General features: G+C 40.7%; 1 protein-coding gene across 4 annotated transcripts in view; it reads right to left on the bottom strand.

Moving 5' to 3' along the window:
• Positions 1-6: 6 nt before the first annotated feature.
• TTBK2 (tau tubulin kinase 2) overlaps positions 7-27,016 on the bottom strand; it is a 107,288-nt gene continuing 80,278 nt past the window's right edge. For all 4 annotated transcript variants that reach the window (XM_006778040.2, XM_015557581.1, XM_015557582.1 and 1 more), the window contains 6 exons: positions 24,011-24,168; positions 16,817-17,033; positions 13,962-14,173; positions 9,215-9,803; positions 3,621-4,882; positions 7-1,286 (listed from right to left, as the gene is read on the bottom strand). In XM_006778040.2, coding sequence (XP_006778103.1) covers positions 824-1,286; positions 3,621-4,882; positions 9,215-9,803; positions 13,962-14,173; positions 16,817-17,033; positions 24,011-24,168 — 2,901 coding nt within the window. In that variant the 3' untranslated portion in view covers positions 7-823. The remainder of the gene's footprint in view (positions 1,287-3,620; positions 4,883-9,214; positions 9,804-13,961; positions 14,174-16,816; positions 17,034-24,010; positions 24,169-27,016) is intronic.

Raw genomic sequence — 27,016 nt, 5'->3', positions numbered from 1 at the left:
GAGAGTTTTTCTGCCTTACAGGGCATTCACCCCCACTCTGCCCCTCTCTGCCTAAAGCACTAAAGCCTGCAAACTAGTTCTATTTAGATTTTCCCTTCTATTACCTAAGTGTCATCAATTATTTCTCACAATAAAAATATATTGAGACTATAGAGCTCCAAAGAAAAATATTAGCATATGCTGCTAAAAGCATATTAGAATGTATTGTTAAAATAAAAGATTGGATCAGGTGAGAAACACTAACTTTAAAAAATATGAAATCCAAGGAGGGTACGAGGAATGAGGCAAAGTAAAGGTGTGAACTCTCCATATAGATAAATACACAAGCTACATATATGTATATCAGCAATGGCTCCCCAGCAACAGACTTCTAACATACTTTAATACTGGAGCAATTCTGAACTCCAAAGTTGAGAAGTTTTGAATGAAAATATTAAAACAGGAGGTTTCAATTTTGCTATATAATGTTTGAGTAGAGCCTTAAAGAATAAGCAGGCCAAAACCTTTAAAATTCCATTCCATCTCCTACTTTTGACTCTCTTGTTTTAGAAGCAGCTAAAAAAAAAGTTCATTTAATCAGTGTCTCCCTCTTGGATTTGCTAGACTGCCCCTTCCTGTGCAAAGGCATTAATTCCTGATCTGCTTGCTGCCTGCCTTAGGTAATTCCTTATCAAATATTTATGTCTCCTTATAAATAATTTATCATATTACTATCTTTTGCAAGAGAAAATCAACACAGACTTTTAAAATAGACAGTACAGGGATACACATGCATCAGGTTTAGGAGGAGGATCTCACACCTTTCAGAGATGCGGCCTGGCTCCTATCTGCTGAGTTTACTCGCTGACTTACTCTTCCCTGGGGGCGCTTTCGTGCTGGCTGAGTGGTGGTGGAGGCTGCCAGATCCTTTCAGGCCATTCTTGCTGGGTTTGCAATGCTCCTGCTGGCAGGACCTCCTGGAGGAGGAAGATCCTGAGTGGCTGGGAGGTGACTTGCTTCTCCCCAGATGCGGGGATGAACTCCTCTGGTCATGGTGGGGCCGTCCAGCCCTAGATGGCGAGGAACTAGATGTACGAGGCAACGAAGAGCTTCGAGGAGAGGCACTGGGACTCCTGCGAGGGACAACTGGACTCTTGGGTGGTGTTTTTGGATTATGCGGGGATCCTGGACTCTTGCACTGAGTAGTGCTCCGGGGTTTCTGAGATCCATTTTGAAGAATTTGGGCCAGGCGAGAGAAAAGGTCTGAGTCGGAACTGCTACTCCCTAGGACTTTGTATCTGCGGAGCCTTAAAAGTACAGAGAAAAATTATTTTAATTCATTTCAAGTGTGCCTATAAAGTCCCAATCATAATTTGTATGATGTGAGTCAAAATTCAGGAAACACAGGTTACAGCTACTCTTTTATATACCAGTTACATGACCCTGGACAAATTATTTAATCTCTCCTAGCTTTTAATGGGAATATTATCACTCTCACCACGTTACTGAACAGCCAAGGGCAATAACCCAAGTAAAGTATTTAGTTGGAAGTCTGCCATTCAGAAGCACTTGGATGTTGTTAGTCCTCTTCCTCCTATGGCATGTTTGCTCTTCTGATTTTAGGCTTAAATAAAACGTCTCTAGCATAAAATGCCTTGACATTTTGTTTAAGGCTCCTAGGACAGGAATTCTGCATACATATATGCAAATATTAACCCCACAATGCAAGTCTTCAACATGATCTGTGCTCACCAATAGCAGGAACTATAGAAAAAGGTTATTTCAGCTTCATTTAATAGTTTCCAAAATAAAAGAGTACTCACTGGTTTCTCTGGGACTCAGTCTCTGCCCTGATAGAAGCCTGAGATTCAGGAGAGCTGAGTTTGGAAACTGACTGCCCCTCTTTACTGACAAGTCAGAACTCCAATCTAGAAAGTATTCATATGAATAGCAATGTCCTCTTTGCCCTAAATGTTTTTCTGGTTTAGCTTAAAATCCACTCAGTTTAAGAATTTAAACCTCAAACTGCTGACATGCCACTCCTTACAGAAGGAAGTGGGAGAAGAACTTCAAGGTTGTATTAGTATGTGCAGAATGCAGGCACATAAATAGCTATCATCATCATCATCATCATGGGTCAGCAACAAATTACTGATTTTTTTCTATGAATTTTCTTTCCTTCTCTTTCCCCACCATCTACTTATTCTGAAAAATGACAAACTCATTAAGGTTTACGCCTATTCTCAAGGCTCTTATAGTAAAAATTTTGAAATGGAATAAAATAATTCCTCTGTGCCAGGACCTAAGTGGGAAAGTTGAGTTCCCAGATGAGTCAACTCTAATATCTGGCACAATGCCACAGGCTTGACTTAGTTACTAAGTGCTACTTTTAGGGGACACTGTAAAATGCTAATAATGAATGAAAATTAAGATCTGTTTGTTGCAATCCAAAGTAGTTCAAGCCACAGATATGCCATCTCTATTAAGCATAGATGCCAAGCAGAAGAAAAAGGGGATATGTAAATATTGTTCATAGAATCACCTTTTTAAAATCTCATAAAATGACTGCTGTTTACTCATCACCATTCTTCCTATGGAAGTCTTGTTCCACTGGCACTTCAAATCTAATATTTAGTTACCCTGAACCTGAAACCTTAGGGCAAGTCAAAACTAAACCTTCTTTAGGTAAGGGTAACAAGTTCTGCTGTGTAACGATACATGTAGAATTGTAGAATCTTACTTTAATATGCTTTAGATATCCTATAACAGGAAGAGGCCTATTATTATATTATCTCAGACAGGCTAGTTTTCATGCAAATGTACTACCATTTTGATTTTCACTTTATTTTGGTTAAAAGACTATCCTTTTCTTCTTTCTTCTCCAAAAGTTTAGACCATTATTCTACTCTGTGAAAGTGAGTAATGGCTCCAAGGAAAGCACTCTTAACTGGCTCATTACCTCCCAATATTTCCTCCTCTTCTTCAAAATATAATCTATTGACTCTATGGTCAACTATACATGAGAAATTCAATAAACAAGTATACCATACAGTAAATATTAAAGCAATAACTTTATTATGTATTGCCGTATCTAGCATCAGATCTAGGGAAACCGCCTGTAGGATTTTTGTTTGTTTAATTCATTATAATCAGATAAACAGTAGTGCTACCAGGAGTTAGTCATCAAATGATGAACACACTATTCTTCACTAGAATTTGACATTATAATGACATCTGTTATAACAGGATGCTGACTAACCAAAGCTACAAAAATACTGATTATCTAGTTAAAACAGACTGCAAGAGAAGTAACCTTTGTTACATGCTAGTCAGCACTGCAAGAAGCTTTAGACATACACTCCCTTATTTCATCCTCCCCAAACCTTGAGGCAAATGTTCAATCCATTTTATAGATAGGAAAATTGAGATTTACACTGCAAGAAAGTGGGAGAGCCAAGAATTAACCTGGATCAATCTGACCCCTTCAACTACACTGTGCTATGGCTTGGGAAAGGCAAGGAAGAAAGCAGACAATCAGCAGCAGGCAACAAGAAATGAAACCTCTGACATGTTATATGTTAGAGTCAAGTAGACACAGAAACAGTGCCATACACTTAACACGGGAGAGCACACAGCATTACCTGGCTTCTACTCCCGGCCTTACGGGTGGCTTTCCTGGTGGTGGCCGAGGCAAGAACTGTGATGGAACTGAGCTATTGACTTGATCTGTGTTGATCCATGACACTGGCCTTGGAATTTTGCTCTTTCTGGACTGGGAGATGATAGGTGACAAAAAGCTATCTTCAGCTGACCTGCTCAGGGGAGCGTCTATCGCCAGTCTTGAAAAGGGAGTGAAGACTTCCTCCTCAGAAAAGGGAGCAGGAACAGTAGCTAGTCTCTCCTCCAGCAATTTATCAGAGGCACTTGAGAGGTCCCCAAGAAAAGACTTGAGTTGCCTTTTTTCCACCAGAAGTTTGAGTAGGTCTGGCTGATAAGCTTTCTTTTGGAGGAGCTTTTCTTTTGCAGAGAGTGGAGAGGATGATTCGAAAGCTGAGTCTATCTCTTGTGCTAAAACAGGGATTCGGCTGTGTCTAGTTACGAAGGATGACCTAACCATATCCTTCCGGGATGAGGGACAATGTTCACTCTCTGAAACACTATTAAATAGCTCTCTATTTCTAGGGGCAATTTTCTCTTTTTTACCCTCTTGGTGCAAAAAAGTAGAGAGGTCTCCTTGAAGACTGGGCAAGTCTTCACTCTTGATATCATCATCCTTAGATATCTTACTCTTTTGCATTGTTGCCACCTGGCCTATCTGTCCTTCAGCACGTGGGTCAATGCCTCCTGGGGAAATTTCTGAAGTTTCAACTGCCAGAAGCTTCATTCTCTCATGATTTCTGTCTTGGTTTGGCATCACACTAAAAGTCTGTGTCTTTGTCATGTCGAGAGGTTCAGTAGTCGCTGAGTGATCCCTTTCTAAGTCTCCGGGGAGGGAGGAGATCTCAATATAATGCTGCCCTTTACTTAACTTTTCATCTTCATTATCTGACCCTAGCAGGCTTTTCTCTTCAGTTTCCCTAGGGAGACTCTCAAATTCTCTCCCAGCCAGTCTGGTAAGGTCAGGAAGGTCTTCTGGTCCCAGGTCTTGAGATTTTTCACACTCTCTAGTATCGAGTAACATGTCAGGACCAATATGCTCTATCTGCAGCCCCAAGTCTGTTCTGCTTCCTCCACTAGGAGGCTCTCCCTCTGTCCCAACTAAACCAGAGAAGTTCTCCCTCGGAGAATAAAGCTCCACAGTGGGCTCCACAGGCTGAAGGTCCTTCTTCTCTGGCAGCTGACCATAGTGAAAGCTTCCTGAAGTCGACTGTGTAGATGCCACAGACGGTCGAGGAATTGTAACCTAGAGAGAGAGAGAAGAAAAAAAAAGTTAAAATGCAATAATGTAGAATATAAGTGAAGATGCAGGATTTGAGATTTAACACCTCAAATACTAATTTATAAGAAGAACACGTATGTTGGCCGGGTCTGCCTAATTCAGTGATGGCAAACATATGACACACGTGTCAGAGGTGACACGCGAACTCATTTTTTTGGTTGATTTTTCTTTGTTAAATGGCATTTAAATATATAAAAAAATATCAAAAATATAAATCTTTGTTTTACTATGGTTGCAAAGATCAAAAAATTTCTATATGTGACACGGCACCAGAGTTAAGTTAGGGTTTTTCAAAATGCTGACAGGCCGAGCTCAAGGGTTCGCCACCACTGGCCTAATTCATATTTAAAATGAACAATTCTGAATAAAAATGCACGACACCCAAGCTCAGGAACTGTACAGCACAGTCTTCTTCGAGGTTCACCCCTGCATTTCTTTAGCACACCCCTGCTTTGTGTTCTGGAAGACTGGCTTCTGCAGACTGTGCTATCCCAGGCTCCCTTGCCTTCTGATTTCTGGGTTTGCCCAATGGCCAGCACCAACATAGAATCTGAATTTGTGGAGATAAGTGTCTGGGTATTAATTCTCTCTGCTCCCTCCCCAAGGGACTGCAAGGGACTACATTCTACCACTCTTGGCCATAGCTCCTGTCATATGGCCCCACTCCCATAGATAGGATCTTACCAGGTTCTATTAACAGCCTTTCTTTCTCCTCTTTCAGGACTCAAGACAGGAATGACTCTCTCTATTTAATGTGCCTATGGTCAGTTGATAGTATCAACTTTGCAAAAGTAAACGGAATTTAAGCCTCAAGAAGATAATCAAGATATATATATTATCCCATGCCCCGGCACCCCTCCCTCCCCAATGAAGGAAATGGTAAGTTAAATACCTTAGACCAGTGGTTCTCAACCTTGGCTGCACATTAGAATAAGCTGGGAATCTTTTTAAAATCCTGATTTCTGGGCCTCATCCTCCGGAAATTCTGTTTCTTTGTTATGGGATGGGGCCACAACATTAGTAACAGAGAAACAAAATTTCCAGAGGATGAGGCTCAGAAATCAGGATTTTAAAAAGATTCCCAGGTGATTCTAATGTGCAGCCAAGGTTGAGAACCACTGCCTTAGACATACGTACTAGTAAGTAAAAAAGTAATGCAGCTGACATTTCTTTAGAGACCTTCAGTTAAAAAGATTTTTTTAAAAATTGTTTTAATTATATTTTTATTGATTTTAGAGAGAAAGGGAGAGAGAGAGAGAGAGAGAGAGAATATCATCAATGATGAGAGAATCATTGAAGGCTGCCTCCTGCATGCCCCACATTGGGGATCAAGCTAATAACCCGGGCATGTTCCCTGACCAGGAATTGAAACGTGACCTCCTGGTTTATAGGTCGATGTTCAACAACTGACCCATGCCAGCCAGGCAAGAAAAATATTTTTATTTAAAAATATTTGAAAAGGTCAAACATATTAAATATATAAATACAAGTCTTTCAACAACTTGATAGAGAAAATGTTGCACACAGTGCAACAGCTATAAGAATTATCTTTGTGGGCAGGACAGTATTGATGGGAATGGGCAAGAAATACTATAAGAAATTAAGCCAAGGCGTTAGAAAGCCTTTTGAAAAGAAGCACACCAGAATGCTATTGGAAAAATACTTGAACAACAGTGAGAACATAGCATCTAGAGCAGGGGTCCTCAAACTTTTTAAACAGGGGGGCAGTTCACTGTCCCTCGGACAGTTGGAGGGCCCGACTATAGTTTAAAAAAAAAACTATGAACAAATTCCTATGCACACTGCATATATCTTATTTTGAAGTAAAAAAACAAAACAGGAACAAATACAATACTTGTATTTGCATGTGGCCCACGGGCCGTAGTTTGAGGACCCCTGGTCTCGAGAGTGAAAGAAAAGAAGAAACGGAATCCTGGAGGTGGAAAGAGGGGATGAATGCAAAGAGAAAAGGTGAGGTGAGAAACGGGATACAGGGAAGGGACGGGAATGGTAGGACCTGACTCTTGCCCATAGGGTACCTTTGTACAATTTGGAAAACGATGCTCTTCAAAGAGGAAACAAAGATGCACAGTTTGGCTAGCAAAGTTTGAGCTAAATTTCAGAAACAACTGTTCCCTTGGCTAAGCATGCAGTAAACAACCTATATAACTTTACAAAGCAGTCTTGGGGAAGAAGGAAAGACCAACTAAATGATTTAAAAAAGGAGGTAGCCCGGCCAGGGTGGCTCAGTTAATTATCATCCTGTGCACCAAAGGGTTGCTGGTTAGAGTCCCAGTCAGGGCACGTACCTGGGTAGCAGGTTCGGTCCTAGTCAGGGTGCATTCTGAGGACAACCAATCGAGATCTCGGTCTCTCTCTCTCTCACTCTCTCTCTCTCTTTCTCCCTTCCTCCCCCCCTCCATTTCCTCAGGTGAAGATTATAAAATAAACAAATAAACAAATAAGAAGTAGGTATTTATTTTCCCATTTTGTAGTGTAGGTAAATCCCTACAGAGCTATTCACAAAATCAAATTCTATTATCTTTTCTCATTGTTTTACACTTGCATGAGGAATTGTGTCCTAATAAAAAACATTTCAGTCACCCTAACTGGTTTGGCTCAGTGGATAGAGTGTCGGCCTGCGGACTGAAAGGTTCCAGGTTCGATTCCGGTCAAGGGCATGTACCTGGGTTGCGGGCACATCCCCAGTAGGAGGTGTGCAGGAGGCAGCTGATCGATGTTTCTCTCTCATCGACGTTTCTAACTCTCTATACCTCTCCCTTCCTCTCTGTAAAAAATCAATAAAATATATTAAAAAAAACCAAGAAACAAATAAACAAACAAAAAAAAAACATTTCAGTCTGGGGAACAATGCTTTTTCTGGTGAGTTGGAGGAGAGGGCCACTAGATGATGATGGAATTGAAGAAAATCTGGTATTCCCACCCATTAAGGACAGATGAACCTGCCTGTGTCTGAGGTTTGTGTACATTTTTTTACTGCCTCCATCTCTGGCTTTTCTGGAACTCCTGCCACTCACCCAGCTGTGGGGCAGCACTACTTACTGAAAACCACAGTGTGACAGGCGTCTCCATATGAATGCCCAAAGTGGGAGTAAACAGTAGTTTCCTCAGAACATTTCTTTGCAGAAGACTTATCACAATTACCTTCAGCTGCTTGTTAAAATGCAGATTTCGCTCCATCCCGGACCTACTGAAGTAGAAGTTCTGAAAATGAGCCTGGGACTCTGCATTTTAAACAATGGACATCAAAGCTATAAAACTATGGCTTAAGAGAAATATAAAATATGAGAAATGTCTAGGTGGAGGTTACAAAAGAGAAAGGAGAAAAAAATAATTAGATTTAGCAACAGTATAAAGTACAAACCATGGGCCGGCGCCATTTTGGGGCTCAGTCCATCTGGGTTTCCAGATGACCTAATAAATTTATAATTCTTTAACAAAAATAAATAAATAATAAAGTACTGGTACAAACCATGAATGGTTAAATATAGACCTTCCTCACCATATTTTTCTTTTATATTTTTATTGATTTCAGAGAGGAAGCAAGAGGCAGAGAGAAGTAGAAAAATCCATGATGAGAAAGAATCATTGATCAGCTGCCTCCTGCATTCCCCCTACCTGGGCATGTGCCCTGACTAGGAATCGAACAGTGACCTCCTGCTTCATAGGTCGATGCTCAACCACTGAGCCACACCAGCCGGGTGCTTCCTCACCATGTTTCTAATGTAGATATTAAAAATATCTGGAATCATAATTTAAAAAAATCATTATGTATACACATATAGATAGATAGTTCTTATAGTCTAAGTATAAATGTTCTTCTGAAATTAGGTTATAATGACATATTGTGTATTGAGTTGGTATCCTGACAGGAAACCTCACTTTTTGAGAAATTTCATGCTAGAAGACTAACTAGTCCAAGCATCACTCCTTATACCATTTGCATACTTAGGCCTCTGCTGAAGAACCTTAGTTGATCAACTGTTAGTCCTTTCATTTATATATGTATATATCTTTTTACTGATTTTTAGAGATAGAGGAAGGGAGAGGAAGAAAAAGACAGAGAAATCGATGTGAGAGAGAAAAGAGAAAAATCAATCAGCCGCACCTTGACAGGGGATCAATCTCACAATCCAGGCTTGTGCCCTGACCGGGAATTGAACCAGTGACCTTGCAGGGCACAGGATGATGCTCAACCAACTGAACTACATTGACCAGGGCAGTTCTTTCTTAATAACACCTTGAGTGGATAAATGACAGGAACAAATCTCTTACCGCTGTAAGAGGTCCTTCTGCTTGTGCCTCCATTGGACTTGTGGGTGTTGCTGCAATAAACTGACCACCAGCTCCAGCCTGGAGTTCTAGCCTATCTGTATATTGCTCTGAAGCAGCAGTGGCAGGGCATTCCCTGGAAAGTGCTAAGATCACACCTGAGGTTTCCTTCTTTAAATGAGTATTTTCTTCCCAAGGACCCAATCGGAGGTTTCCATCTTGAGGTGATTCTTCTAGGACTTGAAGTACTTCAGGCTCCTCGTCAGAAGGGCTCCCTGTTGTTTTATGGCCTAAAGCCTCATTTGTCCTAAAATCCCGAAGGTCCTGCTCCTTGTCCACAATCACCCATTCTTTGGAATCAACCTCTTGCTTGCAAGAGCTCAAGTTAACAGCTATAAATCCATTGCTGCCACCACCATCCGCCTGCTCAGGGGTATTGGCAGAGGCAGGCTTAGAAGCATCTGGAAGATATTCTTCATCATAGTTCCAGATGTGGTCAGTACGGGCCCCAGTAGGAACACAAGGCTTACGAAGCAGGGCAGGAAGAAGAGGTTCCTTTCCTGCACTGGAATCTTTCTGCATTTTCTCCAGGCTTAAGAAAACAGAGAGAAGTTACTCAATTGTCCAAGGGTAATACTTATTGCATAACCTATAAGCTCTATACAGAACTAATATTCTCACAGAGATTAAAAAAAATACGGATAAAGCATAAGGAAAGTTTCACAGATTGATCATGCTCTTCTCCACCTGTCATAATCTTGTTTGGGGAGATGGGCGATGTCACTCCTGCTGCAGAGAAGCCTAACTGGTTGACTTGTATGATCCACATCATCTTTGCCTTGCCAATTCAATCACACTGCCCTCTGCTCTCTCTTCTCTCCTCTCTGAGGGGCTGAGAACAATTTACCCAAGGGAAGCCTACTGGTTCATGGGCCCAATACTCAACCACTGAGCCACACCAGCTGGGACTGAGTTCATTTTCTTCGATTACTTCTGTTCTCAACTCTGTTTTCCCTCAGCATGGACTCTTTTTAAAAGTTCTATTCTGCCTAGCCAGATTGGGTCTACTGGATAGAGTGCCAGCCTGCGGACTGAAGGGTCCGGTCAAGGGCACATGCCTGGGTTTTGGGCTCATTCCCCAGTAGGGGGCATGCAGGAGGCAGCCAATCAATGAGTCTCTCTCATCCTTGATGTTTCTATCGCTCTTTTCCTCTTCCTATCTGAAATCAATAAAAATATTAAGGAGAACCAAGATGGCAGCATAGGTAAACACCTGTACTCACTGCCTCCCACAACATCAAAATTACAACTAAAATACGAAACAACTACCATCCAGAACTGCCAGAAAGCTGGCTGAATAGAACTCCTACAACTAGAGAAGTAAAGAAGAAAGCACCCTGAGACTGGTAGGAGGTGCGGAGGCCCGGAAAGGGCTGATCAGGACCCAAGTGTGCCACTTTTTTAATCAAAAGGGAGACTGCCTCTGAGAGGCTGCCTGGAGAAGTGAGGGGTCCCGGATCCCCAGCTCAGGGTTCCAGAGCTGGGGAAAGATGCCCCTACGGGCAGTAAGAACTAAGGGCTGTAAAAACCAGTGTGGATTGGGGCTGAGTGACATGCAGGCTTCTGGAGACCCAGCTGTTCCTCTTAAAAGGCTGCATCGTGAACTGAATTTACAAGCTCTCACTTCCTCTGAGCTCCAGTGCTGGGTGAGGCTCTGGGGGCCCAGACACACACGGGGAGAAACTGGACTGTCTGGCATCGGGGGAGGAACTCAGGGACTGCACATTGGTCATTGTTCTCATGCAGGGACGTTCCCAGTTGCAGGGCTGACTGGCAGCCACTGCTGCTTGCTCCACCTTGGTGATTCCCTGAGACCCCACCCCACCCAATTTACAGCCCCACCTAAGCTGTGCCCAGTGGCTTTTGCATATCAATGGTTTGTCCTTTCTCAGGCTAAAAACCTGTCAAACAAGCTGCAGCTGGGTCCTGGAGCTCCAAACCTATCAATAAAAGGCCTAAGACCCAGCACCAGCACCAGCCTGCCTTGCTTCACAGCTGGGCCTCATTTGAGCACTTCCAAACCCCAAACAAAGGAAAGGAATCTGCAGATCTCTCTGTAGCTTTTGCTGGATGGCCCCAGTCAGTGGCTGACTTTGCACCTCCCTGGAGACCTAAGAGCCAGTATACCCAGTAGTCAGAGTGAGACCACACCAGATTACAACTCTTCACATCCATAAGCGACACACTCAAGGGGCAGACTCAGTGAGCACCAAAGCCCCACTGAAGCAAGTCCGGCTCCATAGGGTGTCTCCTGCACAGCAGCTCTCCCACTGTAAATCATAGCTGGTCCCCACAGCCAATTGGCCTGGAGGTCAATTCCTCCCAGTGATACCAACAGCAATCAAGGTTCACCTACGACAAAACTATGCACACAGCCCAGTAAAGGGTGCACTAAGAGTGTCCACCTCAGGTGATTGGGGAGGCTGAGCCACTGGGCCCTATAGGACACCTACTACCAGTACAAAAGGCCACTCTATCAACTCAAGGAGACTTAAAAGCTACCCAATACATAAAAACAAACACAGGGAAGCAGCCAAAATGCGGAGACAAAGAAACATGTCACAAATGAAAGAAATGGAAGAAAGTAAACTACTGGATATAGAGTTCAAAACTACAGTTATAAAATTACTCAAGAATCTTCTAGAAACCTCCAAGTAAGAAATAGACTTACAAGTCCAGGAAGTGCAGAGCAACCCAAACAAGAGGAATCCAAAGAAGATCATACCAACACACATAATTAAAATGCCAAGAGCAAAAGACAAAGAGAGAATCTTAAAAGCAGCAAGAGAAAAACAGTTAGTTACCTACAAGGGAGTACCCATACGACTGTCAGCTGATTTCTCAACAGAAACCATGCAGGCCAGAAGGGAGTGGCAAGACATATTCAAAGTGATGAATACCAAGAACCTACAACCAAGATTACTTTATCCAGCAAAGCTATCATTCAGAATTGAAGGTCAGATAAAGAGCTTCATAGATAAGGAAAAGCTAAAGGAATTCATCGCCACCAAACCAGTATTATATGAAATGCTGAAAGGTACCCTTTAAGAAGAGGAAGAAGAAGAAAAAGGTAAAGATACAAATTATGAACAACAAATACACATCTATCAACAAGGGAATCTAAAAATCAACTGAATAAATAATCTGATGAACAGAATAAACTGGTGAATATAATAGAATCAGGGGCATAGAAAGCGAGTAGACTAACTTCTTGGGGGGGGGAGGGGTGTGGGGGATGCAGGAAGAGACTGAATAAATTCGTGCACCTATGGATGAGGACAGTGGGGGGTGTTGAGGGCGAAGGGTGGGGTGGGAAACGGGTGGAGGGGAGTTATGTCGGGGAGAAAAAGAGGAACAAATGTAATAATCTGAACGATAAAGATTTAATTTAACAAAAAAGGAAAAAAAAAGAAAATGGAACAGACTGAGGATTCTCAGAGGGAACGGTGTGGGGGGTATGGGAAGAGGTTAGACAAAGATCTTATATGCATGTATGCATTACCTATGGACACAGACAATAGGGTGGTGAAGGCCTGGGGTGGATGGGAACCGGGTGGAGGGGAGACGGACATCTCTAATAATCTCAACAATAAAGATGAATTAAAAAATAAATAAAAATATTTTTTAAAGTTTTATTCTTTTGTTAGACTAATTCTTTATCAAACTAAGCTTTTATCCCTTTATATTTATTCCCAATCTTAGCCACAACTCAAAATGTTTAAACACTGCCCCAACCCTAGTCCATCCTTTTGTTTATATCAACATGTAGACACAAGCTTACATCACATAGCTATGAGTTGAATGATTACAGGAAGAATATGCATCCATAAAGGACTGTTTAAAATGAAAGCCAGACTGGACTAGGCCAGAAAGGCTGAATTGTCTCTGGACAATTACTACAATGTCAAACACATGGTCTTTCTAACTATACTCCACTGCCAATAATAGCCACCAGGGATGTACAGTGAAGAGTGTCACTATTATTGAAGTCACTTGGGTCTTAATATTATTGAAGCCTTCTATAATTCATAAATATATCCCAAATTCTTTTAAAAGTTTCATTCTGTCTTTTATTATCAAAACTTGAGGACAATGGGCCTCATAACGGCAGTCATTATCAATGTATGGCTCTCTAAGTTTCACCTGTCCTTCTCTCAAAGTTGATTGTGAGCTCTTTAAAGTTCTGTCTTCCCTTCTTTCTAGGTAGAATGATAAACTTATTCATGTCTATTTTCCCTATAGCACTACTTAGAGAAGGCCTTCATTAAAATGAACTGACTTGCCTGTCCCTTGTGTATAAATGACTTTTCCCCCTCCTTCATGTACTCCCCTCTTTCCTGCTTAATGCCCTCTCCAACTCTACACTGCATCTTCTCCATTCCAAACAAAGTCACTTCAAAATGTTCATTTATTGACTAATTATTAACTATACCTAGTATTATGAAGTTACCAGCTCTCACTGCCCAGCTCCTAAAGCCAAAGGCTATGTTATAGGACTTGTAACAACATTAGGAGGCAATTCACAACAACAATCAGGATGATAATTAAAAACATAGATGAGAGCTTAATCAAATCAGTGCTACAGAAATGCAAGAATTTATTTGAAAGACTTTACATAATAAAAATAAATAAAAAAAATTTAAGATTATAATATCTTAGTTTTAAAAAAAGAGGAAAAACTATTTTATACCAGGTCTCAAGAAACTTGTCAGTATCTGGCTTTGGCTCTAGTGTCAGACGTTTTTCCAGCTCAAAGCTGTGGATAGAACGTAACTTTCGCACCAACGGAACATCTCTGTCTGGCTGAGTAATCTCTGAGCGGACACGAATCGGTGAACCAAGGCTTGGAGCATTCAGAATACCATTTGCTTGGCCATGGCTATTCTCCTCCTCAGTAGCAGCCTAGACAAAATATAAAAGAAAATTATGAAAAACATTCCAGTTACTATACGTGATAGTAATTGTTGAAGTCTTACAACATAATATAACCAAATGCTTGGGATGTGTTCTCACAAGATTAAGATATTTTGCCTAGTTTAGGTCATGACATACTTTTCTCTTAACCTTTTATTAAGTGAGCTTTCTTAATTTATTCTCAGTTTCAGTATTATTTTAGTTTTTATACTTAAACAATCTAAAAATGTTTAATAGCCTTAGCCTTTTGTATTACATGTAACTAGAAACTTCCAGGACCCCATTCACTAAACTAAAACTTAGACATTCTCTTTGAGTCAAGTGGTTTCACAAGCAGTAGGAGAGGTTGCCAAGCCTCAATCCCTCCTGCTGCGTCCCCTCTCTAAAAACACACAAGAATAAGGAAACTCGGTGTTTGAACAATGAGGAGCAGGGTGGAGCAGGAGGCTGCTGAGGATTGGGCAGCACAGAGGGATGGGGCTACCTAGGGACAGATGCCTACAGCGGTGCAATTATGAGGGAAATTAAGATTTACACTAGTGGTGGCAGGAAAGAGGGAAATCTGGGGCGTCTTTCTGATTAAAGATCCTCAAGAAGATGTGCAAATGGTCTCCAGCAAGGGGTTGGGAAGCTTACATTTAAAATAATTCTGCTGACTCAATCCTGGTGGCATTGCCTTCTTATGTGTTTGACTATCTTTTTTTTTTTTTAAATCCTCACCTAGGGATATGTATTTGTTTGTTATTGATTTAAAAGAGATAAAGAAAGAAACATGGGGGATGGAACACACAACCTTTTAGTGTGTGGGGTGACACTCCAACCAACTGAGCCACATGGCCAGGGCTTGTTTGACTATCTTTAATGTTTTACTCTATAATTAACAATTGGTGGGGGTTCTATAGACCTAAATTGGGAAGTGGAGAAACCTTCCTTCGGAGAAGATTATCTTCTGCTTCTGCTAGTAGCCAAAGTGAACCCCTTTTTTCTTTCTTATTGGATTTAAAGTTCTTTCTTTTTTTATTTATTTTTGATTGAACAGTCTTTTCATAAAATTCATCTTCAAAATTACTGGAATGACAAAGTTAACTGAGCTAGTAAAATATTATTAGATGTATTTTTAAAAACATCCAACATCTCCTAAACCAGGTAACCTGTATTAATAGCCTGGGTACATTCTTCTATGCCAGTGATGGCGAACCTATGACACGCGTGTCAGAGGTCACACGAACTCATTTTTTTGGTTGATTTTTCTTTGTTAAATGGCATTTAAATATATAAAATAAATATCAAAAATATAAGTCTTTGTTTTAGTATGATTGCAAATACCAAAAAATTTCTATATGTGACACGGCACCAGAGTTAAGTTAGGGTTTTTCAAAATGCTGACACGCCGAGCTCAAAAGGTTCGCCATCACTGTTCTATGCTGTTATTCATGCTGATACAACCATATACAAACAAATACACATGTACATATATGCCAAGTACCATTTCACTCTCTCATATACACAGATACCCATATGTGGTGGCAACTAGATGTGGGGGTTTATGTGTGTGTGTGTTTTGTTGTTGTTTTTACCATGAGAATAGTTTGCTCCTGGTGCCATAAAGACAGCCACAGCTGTCTGACAGTGATCGCCTGACAATTTTTTCACTACTTATTCCTGATTACTATTAGTCCAAATAATGCATATTTAATAGCCAGACCACGGTGCACCATATCACGCCTACACAGAGAAAGTTTTTGCACATGACTCCCATGACTGAAAGTATGTACTGTTTTAAAGTATATAGTTAATTCCTCAGAAGTGATTATAGAGGATTCTTTTCAAGATGTATTCCTCATTCATAAAGCATGACTAGCCAACTTTCTATCAGTCATGTTAACAGGTATGAGCCCTAAGTCTTATTTTACACACCTATGAACTTAACCTCTTTTGCAATTAAACCTTAAAACATAGGAAGCACCAAAAACTAACTGATTTCTATTTCCTTGCCCCTACATACCATTTATCTTCATATAATCTTCTATGAAAATGGAAATGATGAGGAACAGTAAGATCAGAGAGAAATTTGTGGAAGATTACTAAAAATTAATCATTCAATTTAGAAATCTGTATCTTTCCCCATACTTACAGGTGGACCTACTTGAATTCTAATGAAGAAAAAAATCATGTCATTTGTTCAACATCCACGTTGTCAACTCATAAACAGTTGTGTGATGCTTCCCACTTCCAACTCTCCCTTTCCCACCTCCATCTGAGACAGTTTTCAGAATGGGTACTCATAGCTCTATCAGTCCACACCAAAGGAGTCCGGGATCTTGTCACATTATTTAGAAAGACTATTACCTTCTGTTCTATAGATGTCTCTTCTTTTTTTCTCAGGGTCTAGTCAGGTTTTTTTTAAATATCTTTATCTCTTTCACAAAATATAAGATGAAGATTAATATTTGGTATCTATACTTCAGTATTTTGGGAAAAATTATCCAAAATACTGCAATTACAAATATAGAAAGAACTAGCAATACTGTCTACTTCTCATTCAAAATTGAGAATCATTATATTTTGCTACAACAATAGGAGAAAATAAGTACACATAAAGGTATTACTTCTTATGCAAGAAATACACACCTTACAAATTCCAAACTTTATCTTGTTCCTGTTGGCATCCATCTCTTCCCAGACATCCTTCTCCTGGGGATGAGTGTGTCCCAGAGATCCAGGCAATTTATCTGGTGACATACCAACAGGGATGCCATTCTCCCCATCACTAAGCTGTTCATCTGGAAACACCTCATCTGTATTTTCTCGAAGCAAGTCCCCTGGGATGGGAGTGGCATTAGCAATTCTAAAAATGAGGGGTGAAGAAAAGGCACAACTTAAAAACACCAGAATCAAAAATTACAATGAGACTATTTTCCATTTTGTTTCTATTTTGGTCTATTTCCCAAGGAGTATTTTTCAATTTTTATTTTCTGTTTTTTACCCATTTTTCTCAGAGAATAACAAAAACTATACACAGGAAAATGTTAAGAATAATAATGATATAAGCAGGTATCAAATCAATTAAGTTATGCTTTGAATAGTGTAAAATGTGCATTTGTTTTTTCATTTACAGACTTTTTACTAAGTACCTACTCCATGCAAGGCCCTAGGAGACATAAAGAAGAGAAAGGAACTTCTTGCCCTCTAGGGGGAACTAGAAAATGTGCAATTACACAGTTTATCCATCTGCATGAACTGACCAGGAATGATACAGAAAATATAAATTGGCACTTTGTATATATATTGCTTTCAAAGGAACTTCATGCCTGTTTACATGGCTGGTCATCTCTCTCTCAGACTTCTGGCCCATGAGAGGCTTTTCTAGTTCTGTTATCACTAGTGATGAGGCCCCTGCCAGCCCTAACATTCCATAACTCTACACTATACTCAATTTTTAAAAATACTGCTGACTGACCACAGTATTTAGTACACAATGAAACCTTTTCCTAGAGGTGATCTGGAAGGTTTAAAAGTAGAAAATCAGTCTTCATTAGATTATACTGACATAATTATCATGAGTGATAAAATAAGGCCACTTAGTGTACCACTCTAAGGATAGCATTACACCCTGGCCCGGATGTCATAAATGCCATGCTGTGAGAACAAAGATCAGTCATTTTCAGGGACTTGTCAATAGGCTAGAGGTAAGTAATAAGAAAAGCATTGGCCATGGCTCTCAGGAAAGAAACTTAGAGCCTTGTAAAGTAGTACCTGGAGTTCTGACACTAAGAACATCTCAAAAAGGTAAGTCTGGCCTAAAGTAGTTCAAATGAAAGGATTATAAAAGTACAGTTCAGGAGGAGGATGGGCAGAGGTAGAACAGGGGATAGAGGGGATAAATGGTGATGGGGAACATTTTAATTAAAAAAAGTAAAGGTAAGAAATAAATTGGCTATTAAAGGATTTTTCAGGTGTAAGTAGACACTAACATATGTGTCACATGGGATGCTAAGTATTTATTGAAAGAATTCCCTCTATCCCAAGGAAAGGGACTGGAAAAAGGAAAAATGTTTGAGTTCAGGAAGCTCAATCTACTAGCCCCACATCCTCCACCCTTCCCCCCCCTCCCCATTTTAATCACTGAGTGGTCTTCCAAATCCTTTTTTCCACATGCCTACTACTTTGACTCTTTCCAACTACCAATTCCTTGGCATTTTCTTCTTTCACTTCTCCACCTATGAAACTGCTGCTATTTTTACTCTATCTTAATTTCCCTCGTATCTCTTAGACTTCAATATAATACCACACACTTCCAGGAGCTCTCCCATTCTCTCCGCACAGGCTGTCTTCCACACAACTCAGGTTCCTCTCTGCACTTACTCTCCCACTTTTACTCCTTACATTATTTTCTTTCTTCTCCTAAAATTCTGATCAAAACCTGGATTTTGAGATACAAAGGTAAGAATTCTTTTCCAGAGAAATTATGTTAAGGAATAAGAATGAGAAAGTATATATGAGAGTATTATGTTAATGAATAAGAATGAGTGAGAAAATATGTGTGAGAGTATTATGTTAAGGAATAAGAATGAGTAAGAAAGTATGGTGAAAATATTTTTAGCATATGGTCTGTGTTTGCAGGCTAGATATAAACTATAGAGGCAGATTAGGGGAAAAAAAAGTGAGGTGTATGGGAGAACTGGGAAAGTAGTAAGAATGGACATCCTTTTCGTATTCCCTTCCCCATCGTCTAAGTCAGGGGCTGGCAAACTAGGGCTTCTGAGCCAAATCTGGCCTGCTCCCCTATTTTCTGTTAATACCATATTTTGGCACACAGTCACACTCATTCGTTTCCATGCTGTCCATGGCTGCTTTAGCACTACAACAGCAACGATATGGAGGCAGAGACAGCAGAGTCCACACATTTTTATCTGGCCCTTTATAGACAAGGTTTGCTGACTTCTGATTTGGAAGGCAGCTATGCTCACCACTATACCACCAACGCTGACTTCTGATTTGAAACATCCTCCTACCTTCTCCTGAACTTACTTTCTTCTTCTAGTAAGAAATTCAGAGTTGTGGGACATAATCATATTTCTCTCTTTAACAATGATTCTCTAGGGCTTTCTAGTTATCCTCCATAACATTTGCAAACAGAGACTTCAGCAAACTTTTTTTTTAGAGAGTGGAAGGGAGGGAGTGGGAGGAGAGAAACATCAAGGTGAGAGAGAGATATTGATTGGTTGCCTCCCACACATGCCCCGTGATCAAACCTGCACCCCAGGTAGAGACATGCCCTTGACTGGGTATCAAACCCAAGACCCTTCAGTGTGCAGGCTGAATCTCTAACTCAGTGGTTCTCATTTGAGTATATTCTCCATTGTGTATTTTATAATTTATTAAATTCTGAGATACCATTTTTCTTCCTTTTCTTTCAAGTCTCATTTCTTTTCCTGTTTTCTTTTTCCTTTTTTCTCTCCCTGACCCCACCCCTTTTGGGGTCTATTACTTTTCTTTTTAAAAAAAAACTTATTTTATTGATTTTTTACAGAGAGGACAGGAGAGGGATAGAGAGTTAGAAACATCGATGAGAGAGAGAAACATCGATCAGCTGCCTCCTACACACCTCCTACTGGGGATGTGCCCGCAACCAAGGTACATGCCCTTGACTGGAATGGAACCTGGGACCCTTCAGTCCCCAGGCCAACGCTCTATCCACTGAGCCAAACCGGTTAGGGCTCTATTTCTTTTTTTTAAATAATTTTTTAAAAATTAATTTTTCCATTACAGTTGACATAAACATTAGTTTCAAGTATTTAACAAAGTGAATATTTATATTCCTTACAAAGTGATCCCCCCAATAATTCTAGTACCCATCTGACATCATATAGTTATGACAATATTATAGACTTACTAGAGGCCCGGTGCATGGATTCGTGCACCAGTGGGGTCCCTTGGCCTGACCTGCAGGGATCAGGCTGAAACCAGCTTTCCAACCTCCCCAGAGGGGTCCTGGATTGCGAGAGGGTGCAGGCAGGCTGAGGGATCCCACTAGTGCATGATCGGGGCCGGGGAGGGACCGCGGGAAGGCTCCAGGACGTGTCCGGTCCATCTTGTCCAGTCCCGATAAGCCAGACCCCAGCAGCAAGCTAACTCACCAGTTGGAGCATCTGCCCCCTGGTGGTCAGTGAGTGTCATAGCAACTGGTCGAACAGTTGAACGGTCAGACTCTTAACATATTAGGCTTTTATTATATAGGATTCCCTATGCTATGCTTTATATCCCTGTGACTATTCTTTATAACTGGTAATTTATACTCTTAATCCCTTTTACCTTTTCCACCCATCACTGGGTAGAGGTGGGGGTATCTTTTTCTATTCTTAATTTTAGGTGGTTATCCATATCTTCAAATGAATGAGCATAATTTATTCCATTTTGGCTTTTGTCTTAGTTTTCTTTCTTTCTTTTTTTTAATAACTTTATTTATGGTTGTTTCCCCACCCCCATAATTACTGTTTTCTTTCTTTAAAAAAAATATTTTTATTGATTTCAGAGAGGAAGAAAGAGATAGAAGCATCAATGAGAGAGAATCATTGATCAGCTGCCTCCTGCGCGCCCCCTATTGGGGATTGAGCCTGCAACCCAGGCATGTGCCCTTGACTGGAATTGAACCCGGGACCCTTCAGTCTGCAGGCTGATGCTCTATCCACTGAGCCAAACCAGCCAGGGTACTTTTTGTTTCCATCACCACATGGTTGTTTTTCTGAGAGGAAATGTCCTTAGTATGTATTACATTTTCTGATTTTTTACTATAATACTTTATGGAACTTTAAAATCTTTATGTTGTTGTTCTTTTTTTCTGTTATTGGAGTATTTTACAAGATTCATAGTTTAATTAGTGCCATCTTCTGTCAGTATAGCAAAGTCTAAACATTTGAGTGGATTTATGTTTTTTGTGGTCAGGGGAGATACATGTGTTGTCTGATTTCATAGTTCTCCATTCTAGTATGTAATTACATTTTTTTCTTCTTTTGTTCCTCTGCAACTATTGATTTACTAGTGGCCGTGTGCACGAAATTCGTGCGGGGCGGGGGGGTCGTCCCTCAGCCCAGCCTGCACCCTTTCCAATCCGGGACCCCTCAGGGGATGTCCGACTGCCAGTTTAGGCCCAATCCCACAATCCGGGATCTTGCAATCTGGGACCGCTGACTCCTAACCACTCACCTGCCTGCCTGATTGCCCCTCGCTGACCTGATCACCCCCACTGCCCTCCCCTGCTGGCCTGATTGCCCCTAACTGCCTCTGCCTTGACCCCACCACCATGGCTTTGTTCGGAAGGACGTCTGGAAGGTCTCCTGGTCTAATTAGCATATTACCCTTTTAATAGTATAGATTGCCTTTCAGCTCCATGTCCATCCATTTTTCCTGTTTTATGAAAGTGGATCTGAGCCCTTTAGATATTTTGCTTCCGCAGCGGGCACTGGAAAGAGGTTGCAGGAGGAGTGCTCTGCTTTGGGTCCCAGTGTGTAGCTCGGCAAGCTTCTCCAGCATGTGTGGCTTTCCCCAGGGCGGGGATCCTGCAGCATCGGGGCCCCTTCAGGGCCTGTCTCACATGGCCAGCAGCAAACAACAGCTTTCCTGAGCAATCCCCACTACACAGAGGTTTTGTAGCAGAGTGTGTCTGGTAAGACACCCCCAGTAAATAGCTTTCTTTGGTACCCCACAGGGCAGATTTTCAGCAAATTTTACAAGTGTGGCATCAGAGTGACTTCTCTCCCATCCAACGAGGGATGGGCATACCTTCTTTAACAAGGTCAGTATGTACCTCCCCTGGGATACGGACTGGGGGAGCTTTGTTTGGATGCTTAATCTCGGCCCTAGGAGTTGGAACTGCACTTCAGAATATTCGCTATTTCTGTATTCTTTACAGTTCTCTCTACTTCTTACTAGTTAACCCCACGCTACTCCAATTTCATGTTATAGGTAATGATTCTTTCCTTGTTCAAATTACTATGTAGTTCCTCTGTCCTGATTGAACCCAAATGAATACACGTTTTGTCCTTTAAAAATCAACGGATAAAGGGCAACTCTCCCTTCCTTGTTGTTTTTCTTCCCAGAAGCTGTGTGTTTTGAATCATGCATATTTGTTCCTCACTGTAGTTCATAATCTGATCTATTTGGACATTTTTTAGTATGTTTGTTCTTGGGATGGTGTAGTCTTTCTGGTGTTGGGTTTAGATCAACCTTAACTCCCATTGCTAATTCTCTTCCTCACAGTTTTTACTGATCTGACTTTATAAAGCCTTGTGGCAAGGTTGGGTAAGGCACCAGAAGAGATAGCCACACAAGGACTTGGTGTTTTGTTTTTCCTCTTTTTACTCAGTTATTTTGAAGTTTGGGCATCCTTGGTCTTCAAATTATGCTAGGACATGGTTTTTGTGTAGTTTTATTTTTTTTCTTTCGTGTTATTCTTTTATTTTAGGAGGAAACATTGGCAGATGGGAACTTACATTGTCTTCATTAACTTCAGTTATCTTGAAGTCCTATCACCTGGTTTTTGCAAGTTGGAGGCTTATCAACTTATAACAAAAATTAAAGGCAAGCCCTAACTGGCTTGGCTCGGCGGATAGAGCGTCCGCCTGCGGACTGAAGGGTCCCAGGTTCGATTCCGGCCAAGGGCATGTACCTGGGTTGCGGGCACATCCCCAGTAGGAGGTGGGCAGGAGGCAGCTGATTGATGTTCCTCTCTCATTGATGTTTCTAACTCTCTATCCCTCTCCCTTCCGCTCTGTGAAAAATCAATAAAATATATTTAAAAAAAAATTAAGGGCAAAGGAGAACAAAGGTCCTAAAACAAAAGCCAGAATTTCTATACAGATCAAGCTTTGTGACTAATACTTACCTAAAGTCAGATGATTCACTCAGTATTACAATTATTTCCCATTTATAAAATGGGGTGGCTGGCTGGGGGTTCCAAACTCAGATAAGCATTTAAAACAGCTGATAAATATGATTAAGTAGTTCTTGGGTAAGTCCTTCAAATAGATATCTTAAGCAAACATGTGGCGATTCTGATGCTACTAGTCAGGGTCTACATTTAAGAATTCTTAGGCTAGCTAATTAAGGATAACATGTTTAGTTATATGAGTCCATGTAAGCTTTTCTGATCAATAAGCTCTAGGGATCCAATCTTTCACTATAAAATCAGAGCAATAGATTAGTGATAAAATGTCCCAATTAACTCACATTGTATGAGGATTTTTTTACAATTTACTTTTTTATTTAAAACCAAACAGTTTAAAGCAACCAGAGCAGATAAAAAATGGGTCAGAAAAAGAAGACAACCTGCCTCCCCAAAAGCAGCTGTTTATGCACAGAGAGAAAACAACACAAAAGACCAAGAAGATGGAAATACCATTACCTGTTTCTAATACACTTTGAAAATTAATCACTCTCATAAGAGGAACAAGCTACATATTTTGTTCCCACTAAACTTAAGCACAGTATAATTAGATATACTTTGGCTCATTCTGTCCAGGGTCCCATGTATTCTTTAGAAGTAAACGTAACAAATGCTCCTCATTTTAAAGATACGAAAATCCACTGTAAACCTGACATCAACTCACACAAGCTCTAAGCTCCCATTCACAGTATGATCTATAAACACTTCCTAAGAACAGCAAATCTGAACAAAGGCATATCCAAGAGCAATGTCAATTCAAGAAAATCCATAGGCTTTCACCTATGTCTAGCATTTGGTCATCTGTAGGCGTCTGGGTGAAAACATTTCTGCCAGTGTAATGCATCCAGGAAACACTGCTAAATGGGCAGCTGGGGACATACCCGATTGCTGCAGGGGTCAAGCGGGTGTGCAACTGAGGGGTGGTAGAAGTAGTGGTGGTTGTTAGGGAGCCATCAGTTCCAGTCTTCTCCCAGTCAAAAGGGTCACTCTCAAATACTCCAAAGGTTTTGATGCTGTTGTCAAACACGGATATAAGAAGCTAAACCACAAAGAAGAAAAAAACTAGAGTAAGCCAATAGTAAACAACGTCATTTTATTCTTTAAGAGAAAGCACCCAGACTCATGAATTAGTTTTGTAGATTTTTTTAAAAAAACCTGATGGCCTGGCCAATGTGGCTCAGTGGTTAAGGGTTGGCCCATGAACCAGGGAGTCACAGTTCAATTCCCGGTCAGAGCACATGCCTGGATTGCAAGCTTGGTCCCCAGTGGGAGGCATGCAAGAGGCAGCCAATCAATGTTTCTCTCTCATCTATGTTTCTAACTCTCTATCCCTCTCCCTTCCTCTCTCTAGAAATATTAAAAAAACAACAAACCATGACGATACAAAGAGGGGAATTTGAATAAGGATTGTATGTGGATGATAAAACTGAATTAATATTGATTTTTCTCAGTTGAGGCACTAGTTTGTAGTGAGTAGAATGGTTTTGTCCTTGGAAGATGCATACCTACTTTCAGGTGGTTTAGCAACAGGAAATATGTGTTGTATGTATATGTATGTTTTCAGTTACAACCATCTACATGATCTATTTTGTGTGTTATTTTTGGTCAAAAGGAGCATTTCTATATGGTTCAAATTAAATAAGTGGCCAGTGTTAACAGCTGGTGTGTATAGGTAAAGAGGCATACAGAAATTCATTATGTTTTTTACGTTTCTTTTTTGTGGGTTTGAAAAATTCTTAAACTGTGTGTGTGTGTGTATACACAATTATCAAAAAGAAATCTGCCGCCCTCGCTGGCATGTTTCAGTGGAAAGAGCGTCAGCTCTCAAACTGAAGGGTCCTGGGTTTGATTCCTGGTCTAGGGCACATGCCTTGCTTACAGGCTTGATCCCCTCCGTCAGGGCACATGCAGGAGGCAACCAATCGATATCTCTCTCTCACAATGATGTTTCTCTCTCTCTGTTTCTCCTCCTCTCTTCCACTCTCTCTGAAAATCAATGGAAAGAATAACCTCAGGTGAGGATTTAAAAAAAAAAGAAATCTGCCTTATTATTTGATTTATAGTATATATAATTTCAGTTATTTTTGCCATTAAATTCCAAAAGCCCTATGTAATCCCGAGAAACATCTCTCAGAGACCTTTCCTTACTGTTTTTGACAGTCCATACCATTTTCAATTTTATGATTAGGGCCTCATTTTCTCCTCACCATTTCTCTTATTCTGTATCTATTAGTATCTCATCCTCAAAGATTCATCTTGTACATTTCCTACCCCAGACCTGGAATCAGCACTTCCTCATTGAAGGATTTTGTGAAGGTCTGTTAAGGCTTTAAAAAGATTATTCTGCCTATTAAGTGAAGAATAGAAGCCATAAAGGGGGTTGGGGATGAGGGTGCTAGTAATAGATGTCAGTTAGGAGGCTACTGAAGTTGAACCAGCAGTAACAGTGGAGGTGGTAAAAAGTGGTAGGATCTGGATATAATTTGTACAGCCAACAGAACTTGCTGATGGATTAGATGAAAGCTAGGAAAGTAAAGCATAAGGAATAATGTACATTTCTATCCTGAGCCACTGGGTAAAAGTTGGTACCATTTACTAAGATGAAAGGCAGTGAGTTTGAGGACTGGGATATTGAAAATTTTAGAGATTAGGGAGGAATAAGGAATACAGATACAACATTGATAGTCACCAGCATATAGATATTAATAGGTAGTATTTAAAGCCATAAATACTGAATGATGTAATCTAAGAAAAGCAGGTAGCAAAGAGGCCCAAGGGTAAGGCTAGGGCAGTGGTCGGCAAACTCATTAGTCAACAGAGCCAAATATCAACAGTACAATGATTGAAATTTCTTTTGAGAGCCAAATTTTTTAAACTATATAGGTAGGTACATTCAACTTTAAATTCACAGTTTTCGTCTTCCGTTTTTCTTTGCTTCTTCTGTGTAGCCATCTCAAACAGGGCACCTAAAAAATGTTTCATTTTATAATAATAAAGCCACCAACACAAAAGAATTACAATTCTTAAATTGATGACAAAAATACCTGTAGGATTTGCAGCTGGTTGGAAAAATACAGGTAACTTTATGCTTCAAGTAGGTATTTTTGTCACCCGCATGCGATTTGTGGACGTGACTAGCACTAACCACTGCACAATGAGACTGCTGACTGACTGGCTCACTCAACTCTTGCATAAATCGCGCACGCCTCCCTGTGATGCATATCCCACGGCCCGCCCGACGGACCGACACCTCCCACTTCTTCTAACGCCACTTCTTCAAAATAGACTCGCCCAGGCCAAAAACCGACTTCTACACATAGGGCATGAAGTTTCAATCATATTGTACGTGCACGCCCAAACGTGGTATTTTGTAGAAGAGCCACACTCAAGGGGCTAAAGAGCCGCGGTTTGCCAACCACTGGGCTAGGGCACTCCAACATTTGGATGGAAAGAAGAAAAGGACTCGGCAATGGAAACCAAGAAGTGAAGAGTGTGGTAGGAAATGCAAGTGTGTGGTGTTCTAGATACCAAATGAGCAGTTCCAACAAGAAAAGGGTCAAATGCTATCAATTGTAAGTTTATTATTATTTCTGATTATTTATTTATTTAAATCTTTATTGTTCAGATTATTACAGTTGTTCCTCTTTTCACCCCCATAAATCCCCTCCACCCGGTTCCTACCCAACCCTCTGCCCTTACCCACCCACACCCACTGTCCTCATCCATAGGTGCACGATTTTTGTCCAGTCTCTTCCCGCATCCCCCACACCCCTTTCTCCCCCAAGAATAGTCAGTCCACTCCCTTTCTATGCCCCTGATTCTATTATATTCACCAGTTTATTCTGTTCATCAGATTATTTTTTCCCTTTTATTTTTTATTTATTTAT

This window comes from Myotis davidii, unplaced genomic scaffold (genome assembly GCF_000327345.1).
Source record: "Myotis davidii unplaced genomic scaffold, ASM32734v1 scaffold46, whole genome shotgun sequence".
Lineage (NCBI taxonomy): Eukaryota > Metazoa > Chordata > Mammalia > Chiroptera > Vespertilionidae > Myotis > Myotis davidii.
Note: the sequence above shows the minus strand (reverse complement) of the source record. Positions and strands in the feature narration are given on the sequence as shown.